The sequence below is a fragment of the Castor canadensis genome, chromosome 10, assembly GCF_047511655.1.
Source record: "Castor canadensis chromosome 10, mCasCan1.hap1v2, whole genome shotgun sequence".
NCBI classification, from domain to species: domain Eukaryota; kingdom Metazoa; phylum Chordata; class Mammalia; order Rodentia; family Castoridae; genus Castor; species Castor canadensis.
Genome location: NC_133395.1, coordinates 83,365,652 through 83,389,173, shown reverse-complemented (window position 1 = coordinate 83,389,173; position 23,522 = coordinate 83,365,652). Strand labels below are relative to the sequence as shown.

The following is a 23,522-nucleotide window of genomic DNA, read 5'->3' as shown; positions in this document are numbered from 1 at the left end:
GATGCTATGCTCACACTTGCGTACGTGCTCACGTCCCCCACCCCCACTCCAGCTGCGGTGACCTGTTGTTTCCTGGCCCCAGTGTGCATTGCTGCTTTCTGTTTACATCTCCCTCAGTCCTCTCCCACCTCTTGTTCCTACAGCCCCTTTCCCCCCACACCCCGCCCCAGGACAGGTTGCATTCTCCCCTATGCTCCTGTAGGACAGGACACATGTCCTTGCAGGTCACCATCACCTGCCTGGGCCAGGTCCAGAGGTACCAAGGACCTCAGCAGCCCTCAAAGTCTTCATTAGCAGGGGCGTGTCTGAACAATGAGGGAACCCAGACAACTGCAAGGCACTGACACACTGGAAGCTAATTCTTCCCCCATACCTTCAGGATTCATGTTCCCCTGATTATCCCATTAGGGAGGTTAAATCGTTAAATATTTTCTCTCATTTTTTTTCTGCTTTATTTTGGCTCTTCATTCTTAACTAATTTCAAAGTAGCAAAACTGTAGGACAAGGAATTTCCATATACCCTTTACCCAGGTGTAATGCTAACCTCAGTAAACCAGCATACTGACCAGCTCAGGAAGCCAATGCTGCTGTGATCCTGTCACCTAACCCTCAGACCTGTTCACAGTGCCCACTGACTCCCCTCCCCCAGCACACCTGTTGTCTCCAGTGCTCAGTAGTTTTGCAGACGGTCTCTGGCTGTGGCTTCGGTGGGCTTTTAAGTTACCATTTAATCAATTACTAAGACACAGGTGCTTGGGAGTGGCAGGTGCTCCACCAGTCATCACTGTAGCAGGACAGCTGTCAAGACACCTGGGGCTTATGTTCCTCTGCTCAGGGCCTTTTAAAATACAGGTTCCATCCTTGCTTTTCTCCTAGGGGAGGGGGATTAGTGAGTTTCTTACATCCTCTGTTTTGTTGTTGTATCCTCATAGTGTCATTTAACCATGTTTTGCTGTGTTTTGGATGTGTCTCCCAAAATTCATGTATTGGAAACTTATTCCTCAAATCCATACGTTGGTGTATTTTGGAGGTGGGGTCTTTGGGAGGTGATTAGAATTAAATGAGGTCATGAGGATGGGCCCCCGTGGCTTTATAAGAAGGAGACCTGAGTAGGCATGATTGCTCAGCCTTGCCATAGGATGCCTTCACCATGCTAGGATGCTCATCAGATGCCAGGCAGGTGCTGGTTGCATGCTTTTGGGCTTCTCAGCAGCCGGAACCAGGAGCCCTCCCTTCCTCCCTCCCTCTCTCCCTTCCTTCTTTTCTTCCTTTTTTTCTTTCTATTAGTTAGTGAGAGATAGGGTTTCACTGTTTAGTCCAGTCTAGCCTAGAACTCAAGATCCTTCTTCCTCAGCCTCCCCAGTGCTGGGATTACAGGTATAATCAGGCCCTGCTAAAGCTCTTTTCTTTGTTCTCTATCCAGTCTCAGGTATTTTGTTATACCAACAGCAAGTGGACTAAAACTTCCCTGTATGTCTGGTGGACTGGCTCAACCTGATTTAGGTTCGCTGTTTTACCAGACCCATCTCCAGTCTGCCCTTCTCAGGCCTGGGATGCCAGAGTCTCCACACTCAGGCTTCTTCCTCCACACACTCCCGGAACTGCTGCATTTAACCATTGGTATGCCAGCAATCCAAACCTTTACCTTTAGCCAGGCCTCCCCCTTGGGCCAGGTGCCCTCACCCTGTACTTGGAGGGTCACTTCTCTCTCTGACACCCATCCAGTTGCCTTCAAGGTCAGATCTGAATTTCTGACTATGGCTTAGTTTCCTCCCAGGACCGTCACACTGCTCTCTGTGTGCCTTCCCAACCTGTACCTCCCCTTTTGGACTCCTTCCCTGGGCCTATGCTCTGACTTCTACCCAACATACCCTTTCTCCTTTCTTCATCTGCATAAGTCCAGCCAGGAACCGCCTTTGCCCTGAAGCCTCTCCCAGCTGCCTGGGCTGGGTGACCTGTTTCCTTGGGCATGTCTCCTCCCAGATTGTGAGTCCAAGGACAGAAGATGTAGTTCATCTCAATCTCCATTGCCTGACACGGCACTCGGATCAGTAGATAAATGTTGAAAATGATTTGAGACATTATAAGTCCTAACTATTTAGGATTTCCTGTGCCCTCAAATGTGAAGTGTAGGTCTTGAGGTGACCTCAGGGCACAAGAACAGGTGAGAATGTCCATCAGCTCTAGCTCCTGAACTGTCTTCTGTGGACACACTTGGATGTGCCTGACTTGACTCTTCCTGCTCAGAGCAGACAGTCAATGTGGAGGTCTGTCCACGGGCACCACATGTTATGAGAATACGGAGAAAGAAAAATTCTGAAATTTAAAACCCTTAAGATAATGACTTAAATTGGACCTTATAACAGGGTAAGACTTCACCAAGTTGATTCTGGTTTTGCAAAGAGGGCACCAGGAACAAAGTTTAGCTGTGGGCCTGCCAGGAGCATTCCTGCTGGGAATTCCCTTTGAGATGTACAACACAGGAGACCAAGACACTGAGTGAACCAGGAAGGGGGTATAAGTAAGAACCCATCTGGAGGCTTTTGAAGGCACAGCAGGGGAGTCTGTGTATACAAGCAGTGTACACAAGGGTCAGTTGGAGTAGGGAGGAGGAGTATCAGGAGGCTGAGGACACTGGAACTGTCATGCGGACAGCAAAATCTCCTGCAAGGATACTCCAGGCCCATTAGGCTCTCAAAGACTCCAATGGCAGAATCAAAGAAACAGTAGTGATGAGTAGCTTACAAAGTAGTTTTTCTTTTTTTTTTTTTTTCAACTATCTGTGTGCACACTAGAGGGAAGCATAAATGGTCAAAATTAGTGTTGCTGTGTTTTTGCTTCAGACCTTTGCATGTTGCAGCCACCCTCACTTAGGAACTTTGACTGGGCCCTGTCCTCTCTGTTCCCTGGAACAGCCTGGGAGTGGAAGACCACGCCACAGCCAGCACTGTGGGATTTTAAGGCTTCTAGAACTCTGCCCCAGAAAAAAGAAGACTAATAGGAGAACTGCTGTTTTAGATTAGTGGGAAGCAATTTAGGGTCATGGCAGTGCCATGAGAAATGGGGACATGTGGGAGGGGTCCTGGGTTCCCATTGGTGACCTTCTGGGTTTCTGGCTGTGAGGGCAGGCTCTGCCTGGGATTGCTTTCCCTTCCTCCTGGGGACTTATGGACTCACTGGCACCTTGGCCACAGGCTGTTCTGGAGTCGTTGACACTTGGCATCTGACCAGAAACTAGGAAGACTGGGAGGAGGAGGAAACATCTAAGAGTTTAAACGTCATTAGCTCTTCAAATATCCCAGGCCAGGCAGTCCTGCTGCCACCTGTACTCCTTCACAGAAGGCCCATTGACAAAAGGTCACGGCTACCGTCTGGCTTTCCACGCAGGTGTCCTGCAGCAACCTTTGATTCTAGCTCTGCATCAGTGATCAGGTGGCAGGTGCCTGCCCTGCCTGGCACCGATGCAGACTGCCTCTGCTGCCTTTGGGACCCATCCTGGGGCTGCAGAGCATCTCGTCCTATTCTAGTGGCCGCTTGGGGTGCAGGTTGCTTAGGGTTTTTTCTATTTACATTAAGTGCACACTCAGTAGTTTTATGGATTGGCGGGAGGATGGCTAGAAGTGCTGTGTTCAGCACCCTGCCCACGGGCCGGGCTCACCGCGCCTGTGCCCCACCAGCCCGTCTGGGTCTCCCCACAGGATCTCCTACGACCCCACGAGGTTCCCGCGGCACCTGCCGGAAGCCTACTGCCTGTGCCGGGGCTGCCTGACCGGGCCCTTCGGTGAAGAGGACTTCCACTTCCGCAGCGCCCCGGTCCTTGTGCCTGCCGTGGTCCTGCGCCGCACACCGGCCTGCGCGGGCGGCCGCGCCATCTACACCGAGGACTATATCACCGTCGCGGTGGGCTGCACCTGTGTCCCCGAGCAGGACAAGGACGCGGGCGGCCCCAACTCCAGCCTGGACAAGCCAGGTGCTAAGCTGCTGCTCGGGCCCAGCGATGAGCCGGCCCGGCCCTAGGGCTCTCGACCGTGACCTGCAGGTCAGCAGGGCAGCGCGCACGGCTCCGTGGAGGAGATGGAGCTAGATACGAAATAGAGAGGCTACAGCTGTTTTAGGTAGCGGCGAAAGCGATCTTGCATTAGTAATCTAGAGCAGCTGTGTTACAGTTACTTGACATGGCGATTGACAAGCATTCAGTTTGCTCAGTAGGATGCTTTAGAAGCACGAGTGGAATCCTCAGATAAGCGCTTTGTACCTGGTACGGGGTCCTCGGTCCTCTCAGGATCCAGCCTGTCACCAATGACCGACAATAGTCCACCCATTCTCCACCCCGGGTCCCGCAGGCTATCAGGAGCCGAAGGGATGCCCAGGAAGCTCAGACAGGCATTCCAGAAATCCAAACAGTATTATTCATTGTTATAGAAATGGTGTCAGACTGCAGTTTTGGCCCACCCCCTTTTTTTCCACTCTTGAAAGTTGCTGGGATCAGTTTGTGAGAAGAGATGAAATGTGACATACTTGCCAATTTTCAGGAAGAAATCCAAGCTCCTACTGGCTTTGTTTTAAGGGCTTTAGAATCAGTCCAGATAGGAACGAGTGGGCCAAATAGTCTCTCCAGGGATCAATACTGAAGCTCTTTCTGCAGACTACATGTGAGCTAAATCCTTACTCTTTTTTCAGGTTCAAAGTCTGTCCTTGAATGCAGCTATTTGTAAAGTAAGTTCTTTTTATAAATCATTAAAAACAATGGCAGATGAAGAATGTGTTGGCTGTGTCTATTTCATTTCTCTCTAGTTTCTGCTTAGATTGGCTTGACTGAGGTGTTTTGTTTTTTTGTGGGGGGTGCAGTGAGGATGAGGAGGTGCTAGGGGTAGAACCCAGGGCCTCATGTTTGTAAGTATGCAAAGCATGGGCTGTACCACTGAGCTACACTGCAGCCCCTTACTGATTTTTGGAGGAAACAATGTTAACTAAGGTCTCCATCTTAATTTTATGGTTGAGGTTTAGTCAAGACTTAATTTGGTGTTGAAAAATAAAACAAACTGTAACTTCTGTAAAGTCAATTTCCTTGATCTTTTGTGACACTCCCCCCCAACCAAAACAGCAATGTCCTTTGTTTATATTACACTCCTGTTAGTTACTTTGTTGTCACTTTGACAAAGTATCTGACATAAACAACTTAAAGGGAAAAGGACTTTGGCTCACAGTCACAGAACTTTCAGTCCAAAGTCCTTGGCTTCTGGGCCTGTGGTAAGGCAGAAGGTCATGGCAGTAGGAGCATGTGGCACAAGCTCCCCACCTCACAGAGAACATGAAGCAGAGGAGAGGGAGGGACCAGGTATAGCCTTCAAAAGCATGTTCCTAGTGACCTACTTCCTCCACCACAAACTGGGGACCAAGCCTTTAACACATGAGCCTGTGAGGACATTTCACACTCAGACTGTGAGACTCCAGATCTTCAGATGCTACAGAAATAACAAGCGTTAGCTTCCCTGCAGGACTGACAGCCTGCGTTGGACCTGACAGGAGAGTCATTCAGAAATTTCCATTCCTTCTACATGTTGCCAGAAGGTGTGCATGAGAACAGCACTAAGCAAAATCCAGATTGTCCAATTCAAAATTAAAGGTGAGTGTTGTAGATGGTATGTAAAGTATATGAGATTTTACTTCCCTGTTCAAACGCTGGAGGGAAAATGGGACCCTAGGTGGCAGTATGTCTAGAAAACATTCTTGTCCAGAAGACAGCAAAACTCCATAAATTAAAAAGAAAAACTGCCTTTCAAACTAGCAATTTGGGCAGTTGTTTCAATTGTCACTGCTGCTGTGTAATGTTTCCCAGGCGACCCTCAAACGTAGTGCTTGTCTCAGAGGAAGCTGGAATTAAGGAGACTAAGTTACTAGGTTACCATTCATTGTGTTATCTACACTCAGCTTGTTGTTAAACGGTCACACGTTCCTAATGGAAGAAGTTATCTTCCCATTTTAACATCCAGAAAGGCAAACTTTTTTGTGTTTTTCTAAACTCATCCATTTAGTAAATTATTTGTTATTGTTTATTTTTGTTCTGTGGTTTCAGGGATTAAACACGGGATCTCCTGCATGCTAGGCAAAGACTCTACTATTCTCTAGTTTGGATGTCGAATGTCTCTAAAGACCTACATGTGAAAGGCTTAGTCCCCAGGGTAGTGTTCTTTGGCATGCTGTGGCCCTTAGGTCCCACTAGCTCTGAGGCCTAGTGGAGGTCCTTAGGTCATTGGGAATATGCCTTTAAGACTGTGGGGCCATCCCCTTCCTTGTCCTCTTTTGCTTCCTAGCTCATGAGGAAGCAGTTTTGCTCTGCTGCATGCTCCTTGGTACTGCCATTTGGCATGCCCACCAGGGGCCCAAAGCAGTGGGTCTGACTTTAAACTGGAACCTTCAGAACCAAGAGTCCCAATAAACCTTTTCTTTTACCATAATCTATAGTGACAGAAAGCTAACACAGTAGCTACTAAGCACCTGCCTGGTTCCAGTTCCCAAGCTCCTGGGAGACAACTGTGGCCAAGTCACAATCTCTTTTCAACTAAGACAAACATGAGCTCCTAGAACAGAACTGGTGGCTGTACGCCAACTCCTCATGTGCTGAAGCAGCCATTTTACAATCTGCATTCCTTTGCCTGGCCAAGCTGTTTTCTTCATTTGTGAAAGGAGGCTGTATCACTGTCTTAGTCAGCTTCCCATCACTGTGACAGAATACATCAGAGAAATGAACTTAAAGGAGGAAAAATTTATTTTGGCTCATAGTTGGAACCACAGTTGCCTGGTCCCATTATTTCGGGCCTGCGGTGAGGCAGAACACCACGATGGGGAGGGCACAGTGAAGCAAACTGCTCACCTCATGGTGGCCAAGAAGCAGAGAGAGAAGGGATAAGGGTGCCAATGTACCCTTCAAGGGCACCCCAGTGAGTTTCCTCCTCCTATCAGACCTCACCTGCTGAAGATTCTGCTACTTCCCATAAGCACCATCAGCTGGGGACCAAGCTATCAACATACAAGCCTTTGGGGACATTAAAGACCCAAACCGTAACAAACCCACCTCATAGAGATTGTGAGGACTAAACATCATTGGTAGAGTACCCAGCAATGTGCCTGGCATGCAGTAGGCATTAAAACATGCTGGCTCATGCTGGGGGGTAAGCTAGCACAAAGTTAGCCACACACGCTGAGCGTGCACGAAGCTCCGGGTCCAATCTTCAGCACCACGGCTAGAGAACACCACGGCTCCAATCATTTTTGAGCCACACTTAAGTGGTTTAAACATCGAGGTAACCCTTCTTCATGTGATTATTTTTTGTATAAAAGGTAAGTTCAAAGTGAAATATGTAGGACTTTCATTGGGCCGCAGCAATTGGAGCTGGCAGGTTGAAACCAAGGTGTGACTATGCATGTGGACATCTGTTTCAATAAGGAATGACAGAATTTTGTTCTCTAATTTTTTTTGTGGGGTTGGTATTGTTTTATCAAACAAATTGGGAAATTTGCTGGCTAGAAAGATTATGGTAGCTAAAGTTCAATGACATCTTTTCCCCTGCCCTCAATTCCACTTTGCATCTTTTTTCACGCAGTCAACGCGGCTGCATTCACTTGCGTAGGCACCTCTCATTCAGAGGCTTTGTGGGAGAACGCTGAACACTAATCTCACAGCTGTGCCCTTGGCTCCCAGACTGCCATGGCATATTGGCTCCTTCAAGTCTTTTTTTTTAGTGGTACTGGGGTTTGAACTCAGGACCTCACACTTGCTAGGCAGGTGATCAGGTACCACCTGAGCCATTCTGCCATCCCTTGTTTTGTGCTGGGTTTTACTGACATACAGTAATCCCCCTAATCCTTGGCTTCAGTTATTGGGGTCAACTGAGGCCCAAAAATATTAAATGGAAAATTGAGGAAGTAAACAAGTAAAAAGTTTTAAATTGTGCACTGTACTGAGTGATGCAATCTCATGCCATCCACTTCATCCTACTGGAAGTTGAGTCATCTCTTTGCTCACTGTACCCATGTGGTACATGCTATTGAGCTGATAGTCACTTAGTGATGAAGAGATTTAGATTGATCAGACCACCTGCTGAGGTATCAAATGGTTGTGTTCAAGTGGCCTTTGTTTTACTTAATAATGACCCTGAAGCCAGTATGGTGGCTCACACTGCAGTTCCAGCTACTCAGGAGGCTGAGGCAGGAGGATTGCTTGAACCCAGGAGTTCAGAGCCACGTAGTGAAGCCCTATTTCATTTACAAACAAAGTTTAAAAATCACCAGGTGCCAGTGGCTCATGCCTGTAATCCTAGCTACTCAGGAGGCAGAGATCAGGAGGGTTGTGGTTCGAAGCCAGCCCGGGCAAATAGTTTGTGAGACCCTATCTCAAAAATACACTGGTGGAGTGGCTCAAGGTAAAGGCCCCGAGTTCAAACCCTAGTACCACAAAAAAACAAAACAAAACAAAACAAAAAAAAAACAAAAAAAGGCCCCAAAGTGCAGAAGTAGCAATTCTAACAATTTAATTACAATGTATTGTTATGATTGAATTATGTATTGTGCCTAATTCATAAATTCAAGTTTATCATAGCTATGTAGGGATAGGGAGAAGCCAAGTATATATAGGGTTTGGTACTCTGAGGTTTCAGACATCCCCTGGGGTTGGTTTACTATATATTTTCTAGCATGTTTCCTTTGAACAAACAAAATCATTTGGGAGCAGCAATCAAAATACATGTTGACCAGATGTGGTGGTACACAGCTGGAATCCCAGCACTTGGGAGATGGAGGCCGAGGATAGTCTGTGCTACATAGTGAGGCGCTGCCTCACAAAAACCAACAGAAAGAGTTAATTAGTTACAGAGAAGCATTTAGATTCTATGAGCAAAACTGAAATTATCTTCTCCCTCTCATTCATGAGATGGTGACTTTGTCTCTCAGTGCAAACCTTGGAATGAGGAAGGACTTACAAAGATGTCTACTAAAATATTCTTTTCAGCCTTTGAGGTCCTTTGCAGTGTTGTGAGAGGCAGAGGAACCTCCCAAGAGTTCACAATGCAGATACAGAATGTTGGGTGAGCATCACCAGGGGCCAGCCTCCTTCCACCCTCCTTCTGAGTGACTCTGCCTGCTTAGACAGGTGCCAAGGAGCACACCAGGCTTAGTGAGCTGTCTTCAGGGCTACAGACCTTTTATGACATCCAGAAGTATATCATATGCGAAAACAGACTAGTTATAAGTGAAGTAACGTCAGGGGTCTGAAGCCACGACACATTCGTTGGCCACATCTTGAACAAAGATGTTTATTTTGATCAGCCTCCTAAATTAACCTGTATACATTTTTGGTGAGTTAAGCTTTGCCCCTTCCCTCTTTCCCCTGAAGAAGAAAAGAGGACAACTACATCTCTGAAATTTCTAGGTCACTATCTGTCCACAATTCCTAAATTGGACATTTCATTTCTACACATAATTTGTCATTAAAATTTGTTACTGGCCTAAGTAATCTTTGCCAAATCAATTCACAAGGAAGTAATAAGGTAGGGATTATTGTTTTAATATGTGCCAGGCAATGGTACACTGATAAAAGTATCAACGTTTCACAAAGATACGGAGAGATATTTTTGGGGAGGGATGCTAATGGGATTTGAACTTGGGGCCTCAGGCACTCTACCACTTGAGTCATGCCCCCAAGCCCTCTGTTTTAGTTATTTTTTGATAGCGTCTCATGTTTTTGCCTGAGGCCAGTCTTGAACTGTTCTTCCTACCTCCAATGTGGCTGATATTACAGCTGCGAAACACTGCGCCCAACTTGTATCGGTTGAGATGGGAGTCTCTGTTAACTTTTTGCCCAGGCTGGCCTTGAACTGAGATCCTCCCCATCTCTGCCTCTTGATTAGTGAGGATAACAGGTGTGAGCTACTGCACCCAGCCAGAGGGATTTTTAAAGTAAATTAAAATTGTCCAGAAGTGTGATAGTGGAGGTCTCAGAAGTAACAAGAAAGAAAGTCTCTCCAGGTTTCCTGAGCACGGGCTTCTGAGGCCTGGCCCCTCTTCTTGGGATCAGTCAGGCTGGGTTTTGCTCCACTCTTCCTGATACCCAACAGGAAAAGCTCATGTCTCACCCCACTAAGGTATATGCTGCAGGGTGGCTGGCCATGGCCCTGCCACACTCAGTACTAGATGGCCAGAGCAGCTCCCGCCTGGAATACTGCTGGTCACTATGTCACAGGAGGTACTTGAAGTGACACATGTCAATTCCTCTCATATTCTATTGACCAAAGCAAGTCATCCTTTCCCAGAGAGAGTTTTTTTTTCCTTTTGTAGTTAAAAATTTTTCAAATGATTGTAGATTCCCAAGAAATTGCAATAATACATGGAGAGGTCCCTTACCCATTTTCTCCCATGGTAACATCTTAGGTAACCACAAGGTCATGTCACAGCCAGGAAACTGACACCGGAACTCTCAGACCACACTCGGAGTTAGCCAGTTTTATATAAGTGTGAGTCTGTGTTGAGCTTTATATAAGCTTGTCGCATGTGCAGATTAGCGACTTCACCACCACAGATGAGACAGTGCATTCCAGGGATTCCCCTTTGTGGCCCACTAATCTGCTCTCCACTTGAGAATGTTATTACACAGTTGGAGACACAGGGCATGTGACCTGTGGGCTGGGCTTTTGCACTTGGCACGGTGTCCTTGAGTACCTATGGCTGGTTCCTTCTGACTGCTGTGTGGTCTGAGGTGATGGACTGAGAACGTCTCAACAGTAAGGGTCCGGCACCTTCCCCAGCTCCATTTTCTAGTGATGGAGTGGCTCACAGGGGACTGCCATATCCTTAGGCCACCTGGAATGAGGTGCTGAGACAGCCATGCTCAGAGGGCACCAGGGTGGTCCCTGCACTCAGAACTGGCAAGAGGAGCAGGAATCTGCAGGCATTCAGACAGTGGTTGCTTGGATTATGAACTCATATCGCCGTCAGCAGGAGAGCAGGCGGCAAGCCCCAAAACGCTGGGGAGGCAGAGACCAGATCCTGTCTGGTTCGCAAGGCCTCGGCAAACATTGTTCTTTTGTTTTTCACTTATGTTGAGCAAGGAGAATGAGCCAGGTGCCAGTGGCCTACACCTGTAATTCTAGCTACTGGGAGGCAGAGATCAGGAGGATCGAGGTTCAAAGCCAGCTAGGGCAAATAGTTTACAAAACTCTAACTTGAAAGTACCTAAGGCTGGTGGAGTGGCTCAAGTGGTAGAACATCTGCCTAGCGAGCATGAAGCCCTGAGTTCAAACGTCAGTACTACCAAAAAAATGAAAGAAAGAAAGAGTGGATTAGACAGCTTCTAAAATTTTTCTCACAACTCGAATTGCATGGACTTAGGTTGGCAGAAAAATCTCAAGCTTATTAAGGAAATAATGAGAAGTTTTATTTTACTTTGAAACTAGGTCAGGATAGCCCCAGTTTGGGGCCGAGTGGGGAGGCAGTTACAAGTTTTCAACTGAAAGGAAATAAAAAGAGGAAATGGAACTGTACCGCATTGCTCTCTATACCTAGGTCCCACAGTCCAGCCCAGAGTCATAATTGGCGTAACAGCGAAACTCATTTGCCAGGTTTCGGGTGTGTTCTGGGATGAACCTGCACACCCTCACTCCCAGGAGCTGTGCTGCCTGTTCTTCCATGGTGGCACCTGAGGAGAGCAGAGCAAGTGAACCCAAGAGCAAACACCAACTGGAGCAGGACCACGGGAGCTGCCAGCGTCCAGGGTAGGCCACCTGAGCCAATTAGCAGACGATGCCTTCAACATGTAAGGATGGAGGTCTGTTTATAGTCCCTTTACCTTCCTTGACATTTTTGCAAACTGTCTACCTTTATCATTTCCTTTTTAGGTAATAAATAATTTCCCAAAGCTAGGCCACTCAGAATTTAGAAGTAGATTATATTCCACAATGAAACAAAATAAGCAAAAATAATTACTAGAAACCCAGGTTTCCCAATGTGGGGTGAAGAACCTCTTTTTTGGTAACTAACCATAAAGCATATAAATGATTACATTCCCACTTGTTTTGCCTCTCCTCCCCACGGCCTACCTGGCCCCAGCAGCAAATCCAAAGGCCTCTCCCCAACACTGCTCTGCGGGAGGCAGTGCAGAAGTAGGGAGGAGCACCCCTGCCTGGTGTCCCTCCCCTCTACACTCGGAGCACTGGATCTCCTTCAGTTTTATCTCCAAAGCTTACCTTACTCTATCCTTTACTGTCACTGCCTTGTCTGTACAAGTGGAACACTGTGGTGGCCCCAGGTGGGATCCCTTTGGGTACAAAGCTCACTTAAACTCTTAGACTGGTCCTGTGGCTTTGGGGCTGAGCACTGTAAGAGAAAGCTCCTGCTCCCAGTCAATACCTGTATGGGGCAGGATCCCCTTGCTGCCCCTCACACTCCAGCCACACCTGGCCAGTCTGCAAGGTCTGCTAGTCTGCCTGTGAGATGTGTCTCCTCCCAGGACCTGGCCCACCTCCAGAGCCCCTCCTGTGATTCTCAGCAGCCCCACCCCCCTCTTATTACACTTATCAGAATTAGTCTTTATCTTTTTTGGTCTGTTTTTCACATTTTAAAAACACCTGCCACCTAAAGCAAAAAAGTCTACCCAGGGGATCAGACCACCTGCTCACGGCCTAGTGGGAAGGCTTACTTAACAGTGGTTGGCAGACTAAGCATTAAGGAAAGTATATTTGTATATATTTGTATATATTTATATATATTTGTGGCATTCTTGACCAAATAATGCTACACCATCAAAAGAGAAAGTGGGCCCTGAAGGCCTGAGCCAAGCACAGGAACAGCACCCAAGGGCCTGGACACAGGCTTCCTGGAAGTAAAGAAACCAGTGGGAATAACATCTGGCTCTGTAGCCTCAGGCAATCCACTTCAGAGTCCCAAATTTCTCTTCATCACCCTTGCACCCTGATCAAGGCTAACGTGTGTCAACCCTACAGACCCTGTTAAGCACTTTATGTATACAGTGTCACTCAATTCCCAGTGCTTTTAAAGGCAAGTATAGTATTGTTAGTCCCAGCTTACAAATAAAGAACCCGGGGCACAGAGAGGTTGAATAACTTGTTTAAAGTCACACAGTAAGTGGTGGATTCAGAACTGTTGAAACTCAAGACTAGAATGTGCACTGTCCTTGGCTTTTGTGAGAAGTGAATGTGGCATACCTGTGCATAGAAGAATCTTGCCCCGAGTCAGGTACTTGATGGTTTTGGAGGTCTTCCTGAGACATTCCTCAGAAAGGTAGGGAGGATCCGCTACCACGATGTCAAAACTGTGGGCAGTGACTTTTTCAGGTAAATCTAATGGATGGTTGTAATCATAGAAGATAAATTCCTCTCCGTACATGGCGAATCTTTTGTCAAATTCAAAGATGTACACAGAGACGTGTTCTCTGTGCAGTGCTCTGAGTTTCTGGTACACACTGGGTGCACTCACGCAGGCTATTCTAGAAAACAGAACGAACAAACCTTGAGAGATCTCCAGTGGTGCCACACAACTAGTACTTTACACACACACATCCCTGTGCTCAGACTTTCTTCAACAGTGCAAGCTAACGATTAGTAAATTTTAAGAAAAAACTTTATGTGCCTTCCCTTCTAAGGAATTATGTATTTAAAAACCTAAAGCTCATAATTTTGAGGTATGAAAGAATAAATATACTTTTTGTAGGAAAAAAATGTAAAATGCATCAGAAACACATTAGGACAGATGTTATATGTAGTCAGCCCAATGCCTGAACTCACCAATTATTTTTATGTTGAGCCTTTACTATTTATTTCAAGTGCTTTTAGTCCAAACTAAATATTTTGAAGTCATTTTGTAATATTCATGACCTTGAAAGAAAAAAATCCCAAGTATCCCCCTAAACAATTCTACTTTTCCAAAGAGATGTATTAGGATGAGGTCTTGCTGCAGACAAGCTACTTGAATGTCTGCATAATTTCTTGTGAAAAAAAATGTAAAATCTGTTTTCCTTCCTTCCTCCTTTCTTTTCTCCCTTCCCCTTCTTTTGGTACTGGAGACTTAACCCAGAGCCTTGCATACACAGGCAAGTATTCTACCATTAACTACAACCCCCAGCCCAAATAATCTGTATTAGTACAGGCAGTCCACAGTCCACAGTGTGTGAATGAGTAATGTCCAAAAGTTAACTTTTAGGCTCAGCTATTTAGAAAGCTAGAAATGACCTAAATATTGACTTGAGCTGCCTGTGGTATGTCGTATGATGATAAGAACTGATCTCTAAATCTATTTAAGAAACAGAGAAGAATTAGGTACACTTTTTTGGGGGGGTAGTACTAGGGTATGAACTCAGGGTCTCACACTTGCTAGGCAAACACTACCACATGAGCCATGCACCCAGCTCCTCAAATATGCTTTTTGGAGATAGTTTCTCTTTGCAGCCCAGGATGGCCTTGAACTCGCCATCCTCCTGCCTTAGCTTCCTGAGTGCTGGGACTGCAGGTATGTACCACCACACCTGGCCCATAAAATCTGTTTTCCTGGGTGTGAATATATGCTTGTAAATGCCCAGGCAACTTGTGAAAGGTGTCCAAGAGTCAGGGACCATGGCATGACTACCTTGTGGGAAGGGGCCTAGAGGACCTGGAGACAATGAAAAAGAAAGACTGGCCTTTTCTCTCAATTCCCTTTCTAACTTGGATTTTTATAATGTGCGTATATTGTCATCAAGACTTAATTTTAAAATTAAACTCAGCTTTCAAAATGTGAGATGCAGTTCTTAACCAAGACAGTGTTACCCCATCCCGCAGAGGTACTCATACCAGACTATTATCTGCTCTTGTGCAGACAGTAAAGCCTGGTGAGGTCACATAATGCTTCTGGGGAAAATATATGTCCTAGTCTTGGATGGCAGGGGACATGGCCCTCCCTGAGTAGCACCTCTGGCACTGGGATATCTCCACTGTGTTGAAAGAAAACAAACAGCAATTGAGGATTACACATACACAATGGAAATACCTTCTGAGAAAGAAGGAAAAATAAAATCTGAGAGCTTGCTCAGGCAGGCATTTCATGAGAAATGCTAAATGACAGCTGGGTGTGGTAGCTCATACCTATAATCCTAGCTACTTAGGAGGCAGAGATCAAGAGAATCATGATTCAAGGCAAGCCAAGGCAAAAAATTCGAAATACTCCACATCAACCAAAAAAAGTTGAACGTGGTGGTATGTGCCTGCCATCCTAGCTACGCAGGAAGCACAAACACAAGGCTCTCAATCTAGGCTGGCCCCAAGCACAAATGTAAGACCCTGTTTGAAAATTAGCTAAAAAAATAACTTATGAGCTGAAGTGTGGCCGAAGTGATACAGCATCTGCTGGCAAGTGCAAGACCTTGAGTTCAAACTCCAGTACCACAAAAAAAAAAAAAGAAAAGAAAGAAAGAAAATTTCCTAAAGGATGGACTTCAGGCAGGGCAACGGTCCATGTTGCTCTACGAAGGACTGAAGACAGAGCATAGAGGCCTGTGTGGAAACCTCAACTGGTCATTTCCTGCAGCTGACCTCATGCAGGTGACTCTCTGGCCTCAGTGCCTGTCATCAGAATGGGGGTGTTACCTCAAAGAGGATGTTGGGACCATGGCTCCTTTCTCTTTTTGGTTCTTCTGCCACATGCTCCTGCCATGATATGCTGCCTTGCCAAAGGTCCAAAGGAAAAAGGCCAACTGACTAGGGACTGAGAATTCTAAACCTGTGAGCTAAAGTAAGTCCTTCTTATAAGTCAATTTATCTCAGATATTTGTTACAACAACAGAAAACCTAATAAACAGCAATACATAGTCAAAAAAAGTGAACAGGAAAAAGAAAAACATGACTTCCAGTAAAAGATGACAGATTGAACAATTTTCTGTCTCTTATGTGTCTGTTTTCAACACCGGAGGGTCTTTAATTCCAACACTAGCAAGTGCAAAGTGCTGAGATCAAACCCCAGTATCCCCAGAAAAAAAAAAAAAGTATTTTCTCAGCAGCATTCTATTTCATAAGCACACCATTTCAAGGACCTTTAAAAGAGAATTCAGATGTGAAATTTTTAGAGGTTCAAAAAATGAATGAGCCCTCTTTGTTGGACAGCATATTCAAAGATGCCATCAAACATACTTAGAAATACGATAAATAGATTTTTCCCCCATGAAAGCCCACTAAGTAAAACAAGAATAAAATTTCATTTTGTTTTGTTTTGTTGTTTAGGTATACTCAACAAAAAGAAACAAAGGAATTACACAGGAGAATAAAGTAACCACCCTTAAGAAGATGAAAAGCAAACAGGTGAGTGATGACTGAATTAGCTCACCTAGGAAAGCTGAATCCAGCCTTGGAAGCCAGGACAGCTGAATAGTCCCTGGCTATAGCACAGCATCCCCAAGGGCTCAGGATGTCACAGACCCAGGAAATTTAAGACACAGTGTTGAATGAAGGGTTAAAAGTGTTAGGAGCTCTCTTGAAGCACAAGAATTTGTTGAAAAACCTAGTTAAAAGTAGTAGGTCATTCCCAGGATTCTCTTCCATAATCCATGCCTTGAGGAATGTACCCCTTTATTACTGGCAGAAAAGTGGAGGAATGTCCTATGGATTGGGGGGTGCTCAGGACACAAACACAAGGCACAGCAGAGGATGGAGTACCACGTAGAAACTAGAAAAAGGGGGTTGGGAGTGTGGTAGACCTCAGTGGTAAAGAGCTTACCTAGTATGTGCAAGGCTCTGGGTTCCATTCCTAGCACCTCAAAAACAAACAAACAAAGCCTTTAGAAGGATTATATTAAACCCACTGGATGTTGAGACTTCCAGCCTTTTTTCACTGAAAGATGCTAACTTCCAGGCGGGAATTGGGAGAATCACCCCTAGACCTCTGACCAGCCCACAGGAAAAGAGGGAGGCTCCCTAGGAAATGGCTCCTCCTGATTCTCCCACTTTAGACAGCACAGAGGATAAGGTGGGGCTAGGGCACAGTTTAGTGGTGCAGCACATGCTTAGCACAAGTAAACAAAAACCAATCAATGCAAAAATACCAAAGTAGACAAGATGCACCCACAGGTCAAAGCCTTCAGCTTTTGAGTGCCCCAACCTTACATATGAGTGGATAGCCAGGGGTTGATAGAGATTCAAGGAAAATTTCAAATATTTAACAGACATCTCATATTAAACAAATAGAAAAAAGTACTTCAGAGTAAACAGATGATTCAGGGAGAAAACATTTTTTAAGCCTGTGATTAATATGCTCAGAAGAATAAATGAGATAGAATAATAAAGGAATAGTCAGAGACCAAAACAAAAGGATAGACAATTACACATATGATAGCAGATAAACTCATGTTATGGTTCAAATATCAACTGTCCCTCATCAGGCTCATGTGTTAAAGGCTTGGTTCTGAGCTGGTGGCACTATTTTGGGAGGTGGTGGAGCTATAAGAGGTGGAGCTTATCTAAAGGAAGCCAGTTACTGCGGGCTGCCTTTGAAGGGCATATCTTGTCCTGGGCCCCTTTCTTTTTTTCTCTCTCTCCGCTTTCTGGCCGTCAAGAGGTAAGCAACTTTGCTCTGCCACACCCTTCCACTACGGTGCTCTGCCCAAGCACAACACAGAAACAACGGAGCCAGCCGACCATGGATTGAAACTTCTGAAACCATGAGCCAAAATATGCCCCTTCTTCCCTTTAAGTTTTTTCTCTCAGGTATTTATTACATCAACACAAAGTCTAACACAGTTCGACAGAATGTTAGAAGACAAAAGTTGAGGAATTTTCCCAGAAAGTTGAGTAAAAAAAAAAAATAGAAAAAGAAAATGAAATCAGGTCCCATATTCAAATAACAGAAGTTCCAAGAAGAAGAACAAAACAAAACAAAGAAACTATTGGGTGAGGGAATCAAAGAAATAATTTAAGAAAAATTTTCCCAAACCAAAGAACATAAATTATAAGAATGAAAGGGTTCCCCTTTCTGTTGCCCAATGCAATAGATGAAAGTTGTACACCGAGACATCTTGAATACCAGGAAATAAACAATAATCCTTAGCATGCAGTGTACAAGGATGGAAAAAAGCAGATTTCCTACAAGATGTCAGAATGACATTAAATTTCCCCAATAGCACCGATGGAAGCTTGGAGACAATGGAGCAATTCCTTCAAAACCTGGAGTCAGATACCCAGCAAAACTAGCACAACCAAGAGTAAGGAGAGAGTAAGGGGAGAATAATAATATTTCAAACATGAAACCTGTAGAAGCTGTGAGAGGATGTACCCACCTAGATGAGGTTGTAAACTAAGACTTAGGTCAGAAGAAATGAAAATCTGGAACATGAGAGGCAATCAGACACCAGCATGCTTGATAAAGGGAGATCCCAGAGTAAGAGCTGGTGAAAAGTAGAAAGTAGTCAGTCCAGATTGGAACAGGTTGTAAAGCCCTGGGAGTAATTTTTTTTCAAGACATCGGTAAGTTTGAACTTACTGACAGGAGATTTAAATGGAGAACTTGTGGCTGATTAGTCATATGGACAAAGAATGCACAAAGAACAGAAGAATCATTTTCAGCAGGGAAAATGAAAAGTTGAACAAAAAAGGAAAAGGGAAAGTCTCAACTGTAAAGAGCACTTACACAGCCGTAACAACATAAACCCTGTCCCAACCAAAATTAGCATATAACTATTGGGAGTATGGACAGAAAGTATGCATGTTATGTGGCTACAGAGAGGTAAATCCTCATTTGTTGTGGCAAGAAGTCAAGAAACACCCTTCCCCCTTAGATATGGTTTTCCTTTCTGTAGGTTCAATTACCTTCAATCAACTGTGGTCCTAAAATATTAAATAGAAAATTCCAGAAACAGATCACAAATTTCAAATAATGATTATAGCATATTATTATTATATTTTATCATCAGTTATTGTTGTTAATCTCTTCTTGTGCCTAATTTATAAACTCAACTTTATCTTAAGTATGTATATATGGGAAAACACAGTTTCTACAGACTTGTGTACTATCTGCAGTTTCAGGCATTCACCAGGGATCTTGGGATGAATCTCCGTGGATAAGGGAAGATGAACAATAATGTTTAAAAATGACAAATCAAGAAGTGGCCATGTAGACATGTTATTTAGAAAGCTGACTGCAAATACAAAAGAATCAACTGAGTGGTAAGTGTGGAGGAAATTACTAATGGATGTTTTTCTGAATAAGACTTTTAGAACCAGTTGACTCTATATGAATGGAACATTAAGATTCTGTGTTTTGTTTTGCTGCAAGGGATTGACATGCTAAGCAAGTGCCTGACCTCTTAGCTACACCTCCAACCCCCAAGATTTTCTCTTTTAAAGCATACTCTTAGAAGTACAAAGGTTAAGAAATGGGTTAGAAAATGTACAAAGAACCGAGCTGAGGACATAGGTCAATGTCAAGCACTTGTCTAGTATGCAGAAGACCTAGGTTTGATCCCCCACCCTGCAAAATAAATAAACAAACAAAAAAATATGGGCTGGTGAGTGGCTCAAGTGGTACAGCATCTGCTTAGCAAGTGTGAGGACCTAAGTTCAATCCCTAGTACTGTCAAAAAATAAAATCAAAAAATAAATTTAAAAGATAGGAAATGCTATAGTGAATAGATTTTAGAGTGTGTCCCTAAACTCCGTGTTGAAGCAGCTTTGAATGAGTCATATGCTATAAACTATGATCACCAACATTTGTGTATTACAGGTCAGACTTCTCACAAACCATCTCTCATCTAGGAAAGACATTCAAGACTTTAATTTATAGACTCATTTGTGACTCATAAGTGTGATGAATTGGTTTTCACACCATTGTGTGAACTGTAACTCCCACAAATTAATTTAGACTAGGAGACAAAAAGACAAATAGAATCTGAATCTCACCTGCCTCCTTCTCCGGCAGCATCAACAGCTTCCTGTGCAAGTCGCAAAGCAGTTTCCTGACTGTACCAGAACTGGCTCAACTGCTGTGAAGAGGGACAAGGCAACTTAGATCCACATAAAACATGTTCTTTCAATTCGTACCTACTATATTGGTGTGTGTATCATTCTTTTGTTACAGACTCATTTTTCTTTGATGTTACCTTAAATCAATACAAACTCCTAATGTATTAAAGGCATCTACACACTGAAGACCAGTGACAGCTAATACCACAGTCCTCACACTGGCAGCTAGTCAACAACCAGTGAGCAGAACCCAAATGCAGAGGCCAGGACAGCACAGGGGTGTAGCAGTGATTTTCCATGGCTTCATCATTACCTTCTGCATGCTTCCTGAATTACTTGTTTTCTCTCAGGGCTGTTGTTTATCATCTTGCTCCTTCTGTTTCATGCTGATTGATAACTTAAAAAAAAAAATTCTAGTGATCCTTACTTATCTATTCATATTTAGAAATGAAGGATGATTTCAGTGTGAAAAAACATTGCATGGTTTTCCTTTGTAATTTATAGGCTCATTTCTCCAGCAGGCTTCTCTCTCCCCAGAACAGCAGGGCATGGGGTAAGTCAGCTACATGGCGGTAGTCCCTGCAAACTAAGGATTCTGTGCTTTAAAAATATGCTCAAGAGCTGTGGTGTAGCTCAGTGGTAGAGTACCTGCCTTGCAGGCCTGAGTTCCACCCCAGCACCATCTTCAGTGGAAATGACCCAAACGTCTGATAACTGATGAGTGGATAAATAAAAGGTGGTATACATCCATACAATGGAATATTATTCAGTCAAAAGATGGAATGAATATTGATACACACTAAAACACTGATGTGCCTTGGAAACATTTGCTCGTGAAAGAAATCAGACAAAACCCCACATATTATATGATTCCACTTATATGACATATCCAGAATAGGCAAATCTGTGGAGACAGAAAGAAGACTGGGGTTGCCAGGGCCTAGGAGGATTGGGGAGTTAGGAAGTAAGAACTAAAGGGTGCAGGGTTTCTTTCTGAGGCAATAAAAATGTTCTAAAATTGATTGTGGTGACAGCTGCATCTATCTGTCTGTAAATACACCAAAACCCACTGAATCATATGCTTTTAAAGGGCAAACTACAGGTTTGTTAATTATTTCTTCACCCAAGTGGAAATCTGCTCAGATAAGGAGGGCTTTACTCTGAGTATGGAGAACTTCAGTGTACTTCTCTCCTGAATAGAGCTTTTACTTTTCTTTCTTTTTTCTTCTGGCAGGACTAGGGTTTGAACTCAGGGCTTCACTCTTGAAAAGCAGTCACTCTACTACTCAAGCCGTACCTCCAGTCCATTTTGTTCTGGTTTTTCTGGAGATGGGAGTCTCCTGAACTATTTGCCCAGGCTGGCCTCAAACTGCAATCTTTCGGATCTCAGCCTCCCAAGTAGCTAGGATTATAGGCATGAACCCTGGGGACTGGTGAGTTGTCTTTTTTCAAAGTTTTTGTTTGTGGTAGAGCTCCAGAGTTATCTTAGATTCTATTCTGTATTTCTTTCTGGCTCTTCTACACAAATTTGAGCATTCTCAAAGCAGGCTCTCAAGTTTAGTGAGGAAACTTCTGGGATCTGGCCTGGAGATGAGTAACTCAGATGCTGTGTACAGCTTCTCCATGTGATCAGAACAGGCAGAGATCAACTGACCCCACTATGATAGCAGGTGACCCTTTAATTAACCATAATGAAATTGATCCATTGGTCATTTTTGCCCTCCATGTTCACAGGGTCTGAGTTTGGAACTGCTGTCTTTGAGGTTCTCTACTAGAAAGTAGGCTTCTTCCTGTCCTCCTGCCACATTTCTCACTGTGTAGCAATTACTATTGCTGTGTCTCGAACCATCTAACACCATTTACCTTCTAGAAATTGCTCTTTCTAGTCAACCAATAGCACTCTTTATTCCTTAGTGGCTTTCAAATGGAGCAATACATTCTCTTTCTGAGGTCTCTCTAGGTTGCCCAGGCTGGTCTCGAACTTGTGGATTCAAGTGATTCCCGCCCCCCACCGCCTCAGACTCTTGAATAGCTGGGATTCTGTTATAACGATTTTTTTAAAAACCATCCTGCTGTTCATTGAATGGAGAAGGAAAAGTGAAAATCCACACGACTGACTTACCATCTTCAATCAGAAAGCCTAAGGAAATGTGTTTAAAACAATCTCACCTACTAGATACATAGCAAGATTTTACTCTTCAAACTGACCTTGCAGCCTAACTGTGTAAGGCATCATTGTTGAGTTTTCTTAAATAAAATTCAGAAACTTTATATTTGACTTTTTTTTTTCAGAACTCCAGATTTTACTTAATTATTCTCCTTTGGTGGTGATTTAAGTTTTTTGTTTTTACTACTGTTAAGTGCACTCCTATGACTATCTCTCTGGATTCTGCTCTGTGTGCACGGGCATATAAATCTAAGGACACACCTGTAGAAATGAAATTCTGAGGTGACCAGTCTATACGTTTAATATTTGATAGTCTTATTCCCTCCCCTCCAAAAAGCCTGAATTAATTTATATTATGTCAACCAGGTTTTGTTAGTACTTGCACCACCCTATCGACATAGGTGGGCATCTTTTCATGTGTTAAGTGATCATTTTTAGTTTCCTTTTATGAATTATCTTTCTCTATTTTTTTCATTGTGTTTACTGTTTTATTATTGCTTTCTAGAAGCTCTTTATGTGTTCTGTGAGTAGAGAAAAATGTCAGATGGAGCCAGTCTGAGGTGCTCTCTACTTAACAGGAAACTACTTCAGAGAATGGTAACTTCAGTTTTGTTTTTTTTTTGAGACAGGGTCTCACTATGTTCAGGCTGGCTTCAAACTCATGATCCTTTTGCCTCAGCCTCCAGAGTATTGGAATTACAAGTACATGCCACCATGCCTCCAGACAGTTATTCTTTTTTTTGGTGGTACTGGGATTTGAACTCAGGGCCTTGTGCTTGCTAAGGAAGTGCTCTACCCCTTGAGCCAGGCCCCCAGTCATCTTGATTGTGATGAAGCAACAGAAAAATATGGCCACTATATAATCATATCTGAGCACAGATAAAACAAGAGCACCGTGAAAGTCCAGCAAAAAGACCAAACATTCTCCTTTCGCAGGTAATGCTTTACAAATTACAGCTTTGTATAGTCCATCACGAGCTCTCAGATATTAACTTAGAATTGCATATTCTCTGAGATTCCTCGTCACCCAACACCAGCCCCAATCACCAAGTTTTCCCATACCTCTTATTGAGGTGATTAAGAGCTCTCCCATGTTAGCAGTTTCTCCTGCTGTCACAAGCAATAGACTAGCTCTGTGTATGTTCCTCAGGTGTGCTTCCTATTATCTTTGCTGGGCACAAATAACTAGATGTTAACCCTCTTCTCACACTTGATATGTATTTCCTTCTCATCTTTCTTTTCCTTTTACCCTGCCTATGCTATCTTCTGTCTAATTTCATGTTGTCCATTTTCTCAGTCTTCTTCTCCTTGTTTCATAAAAGATTGTATTTTCTTTTAAACTTTTATTATTTTTATGTTTAACTGTTTAA

At 44.0% G+C, this 23,522-nt stretch overlaps 2 protein-coding genes across 9 annotated transcripts in view; one reads left to right on the top strand and one right to left on the bottom strand.

Annotated features, from left to right (window-relative positions):
- Il17d (interleukin 17D) overlaps nucleotides 1-11,699 on the top strand; it is a 26,661-nt gene extending 14,962 nt beyond the window's left edge. For both annotated transcript variants that reach the window (XM_020167660.2, XM_074043721.1), the window contains one exon: nucleotides 3,699-11,699. In XM_020167660.2, coding sequence (XP_020023249.1) covers nucleotides 3,699-4,017 — 319 coding nt within the window. In that variant the 3' untranslated portion in view covers nucleotides 4,018-11,699. The remainder of the gene's footprint in view (nucleotides 1-3,698) is intronic.
- The window catches only part of Eef1akmt1 (EEF1A lysine methyltransferase 1), a 27,488-nt gene continuing 15,369 nt past the window's right edge, over nucleotides 11,404-23,522 (bottom strand). For 4 of the 7 annotated variants that reach the window (XM_074043715.1, XM_074043716.1, XM_074043717.1 and 1 more), the window contains exons 3-6: nucleotides 19,923-20,005; nucleotides 16,750-16,779; nucleotides 13,215-13,495; nucleotides 11,404-11,689 (exon numbers count right to left, since the gene is read on the bottom strand). In XM_074043715.1, coding sequence (XP_073899816.1) covers nucleotides 11,553-11,689; nucleotides 13,215-13,495; nucleotides 16,750-16,779; nucleotides 19,923-20,005 — 531 coding nt within the window. In that variant the 3' untranslated portion in view covers nucleotides 11,404-11,552. Of the gene's footprint in view, nucleotides 11,690-11,768; nucleotides 11,798-13,214; nucleotides 13,496-16,749; nucleotides 16,780-19,922; nucleotides 20,006-23,522 lie in introns of those variants that run through there. The other 3 variants (XM_020167659.2, XM_074043720.1, XM_074043719.1) reach the window with 2 other exon arrangements.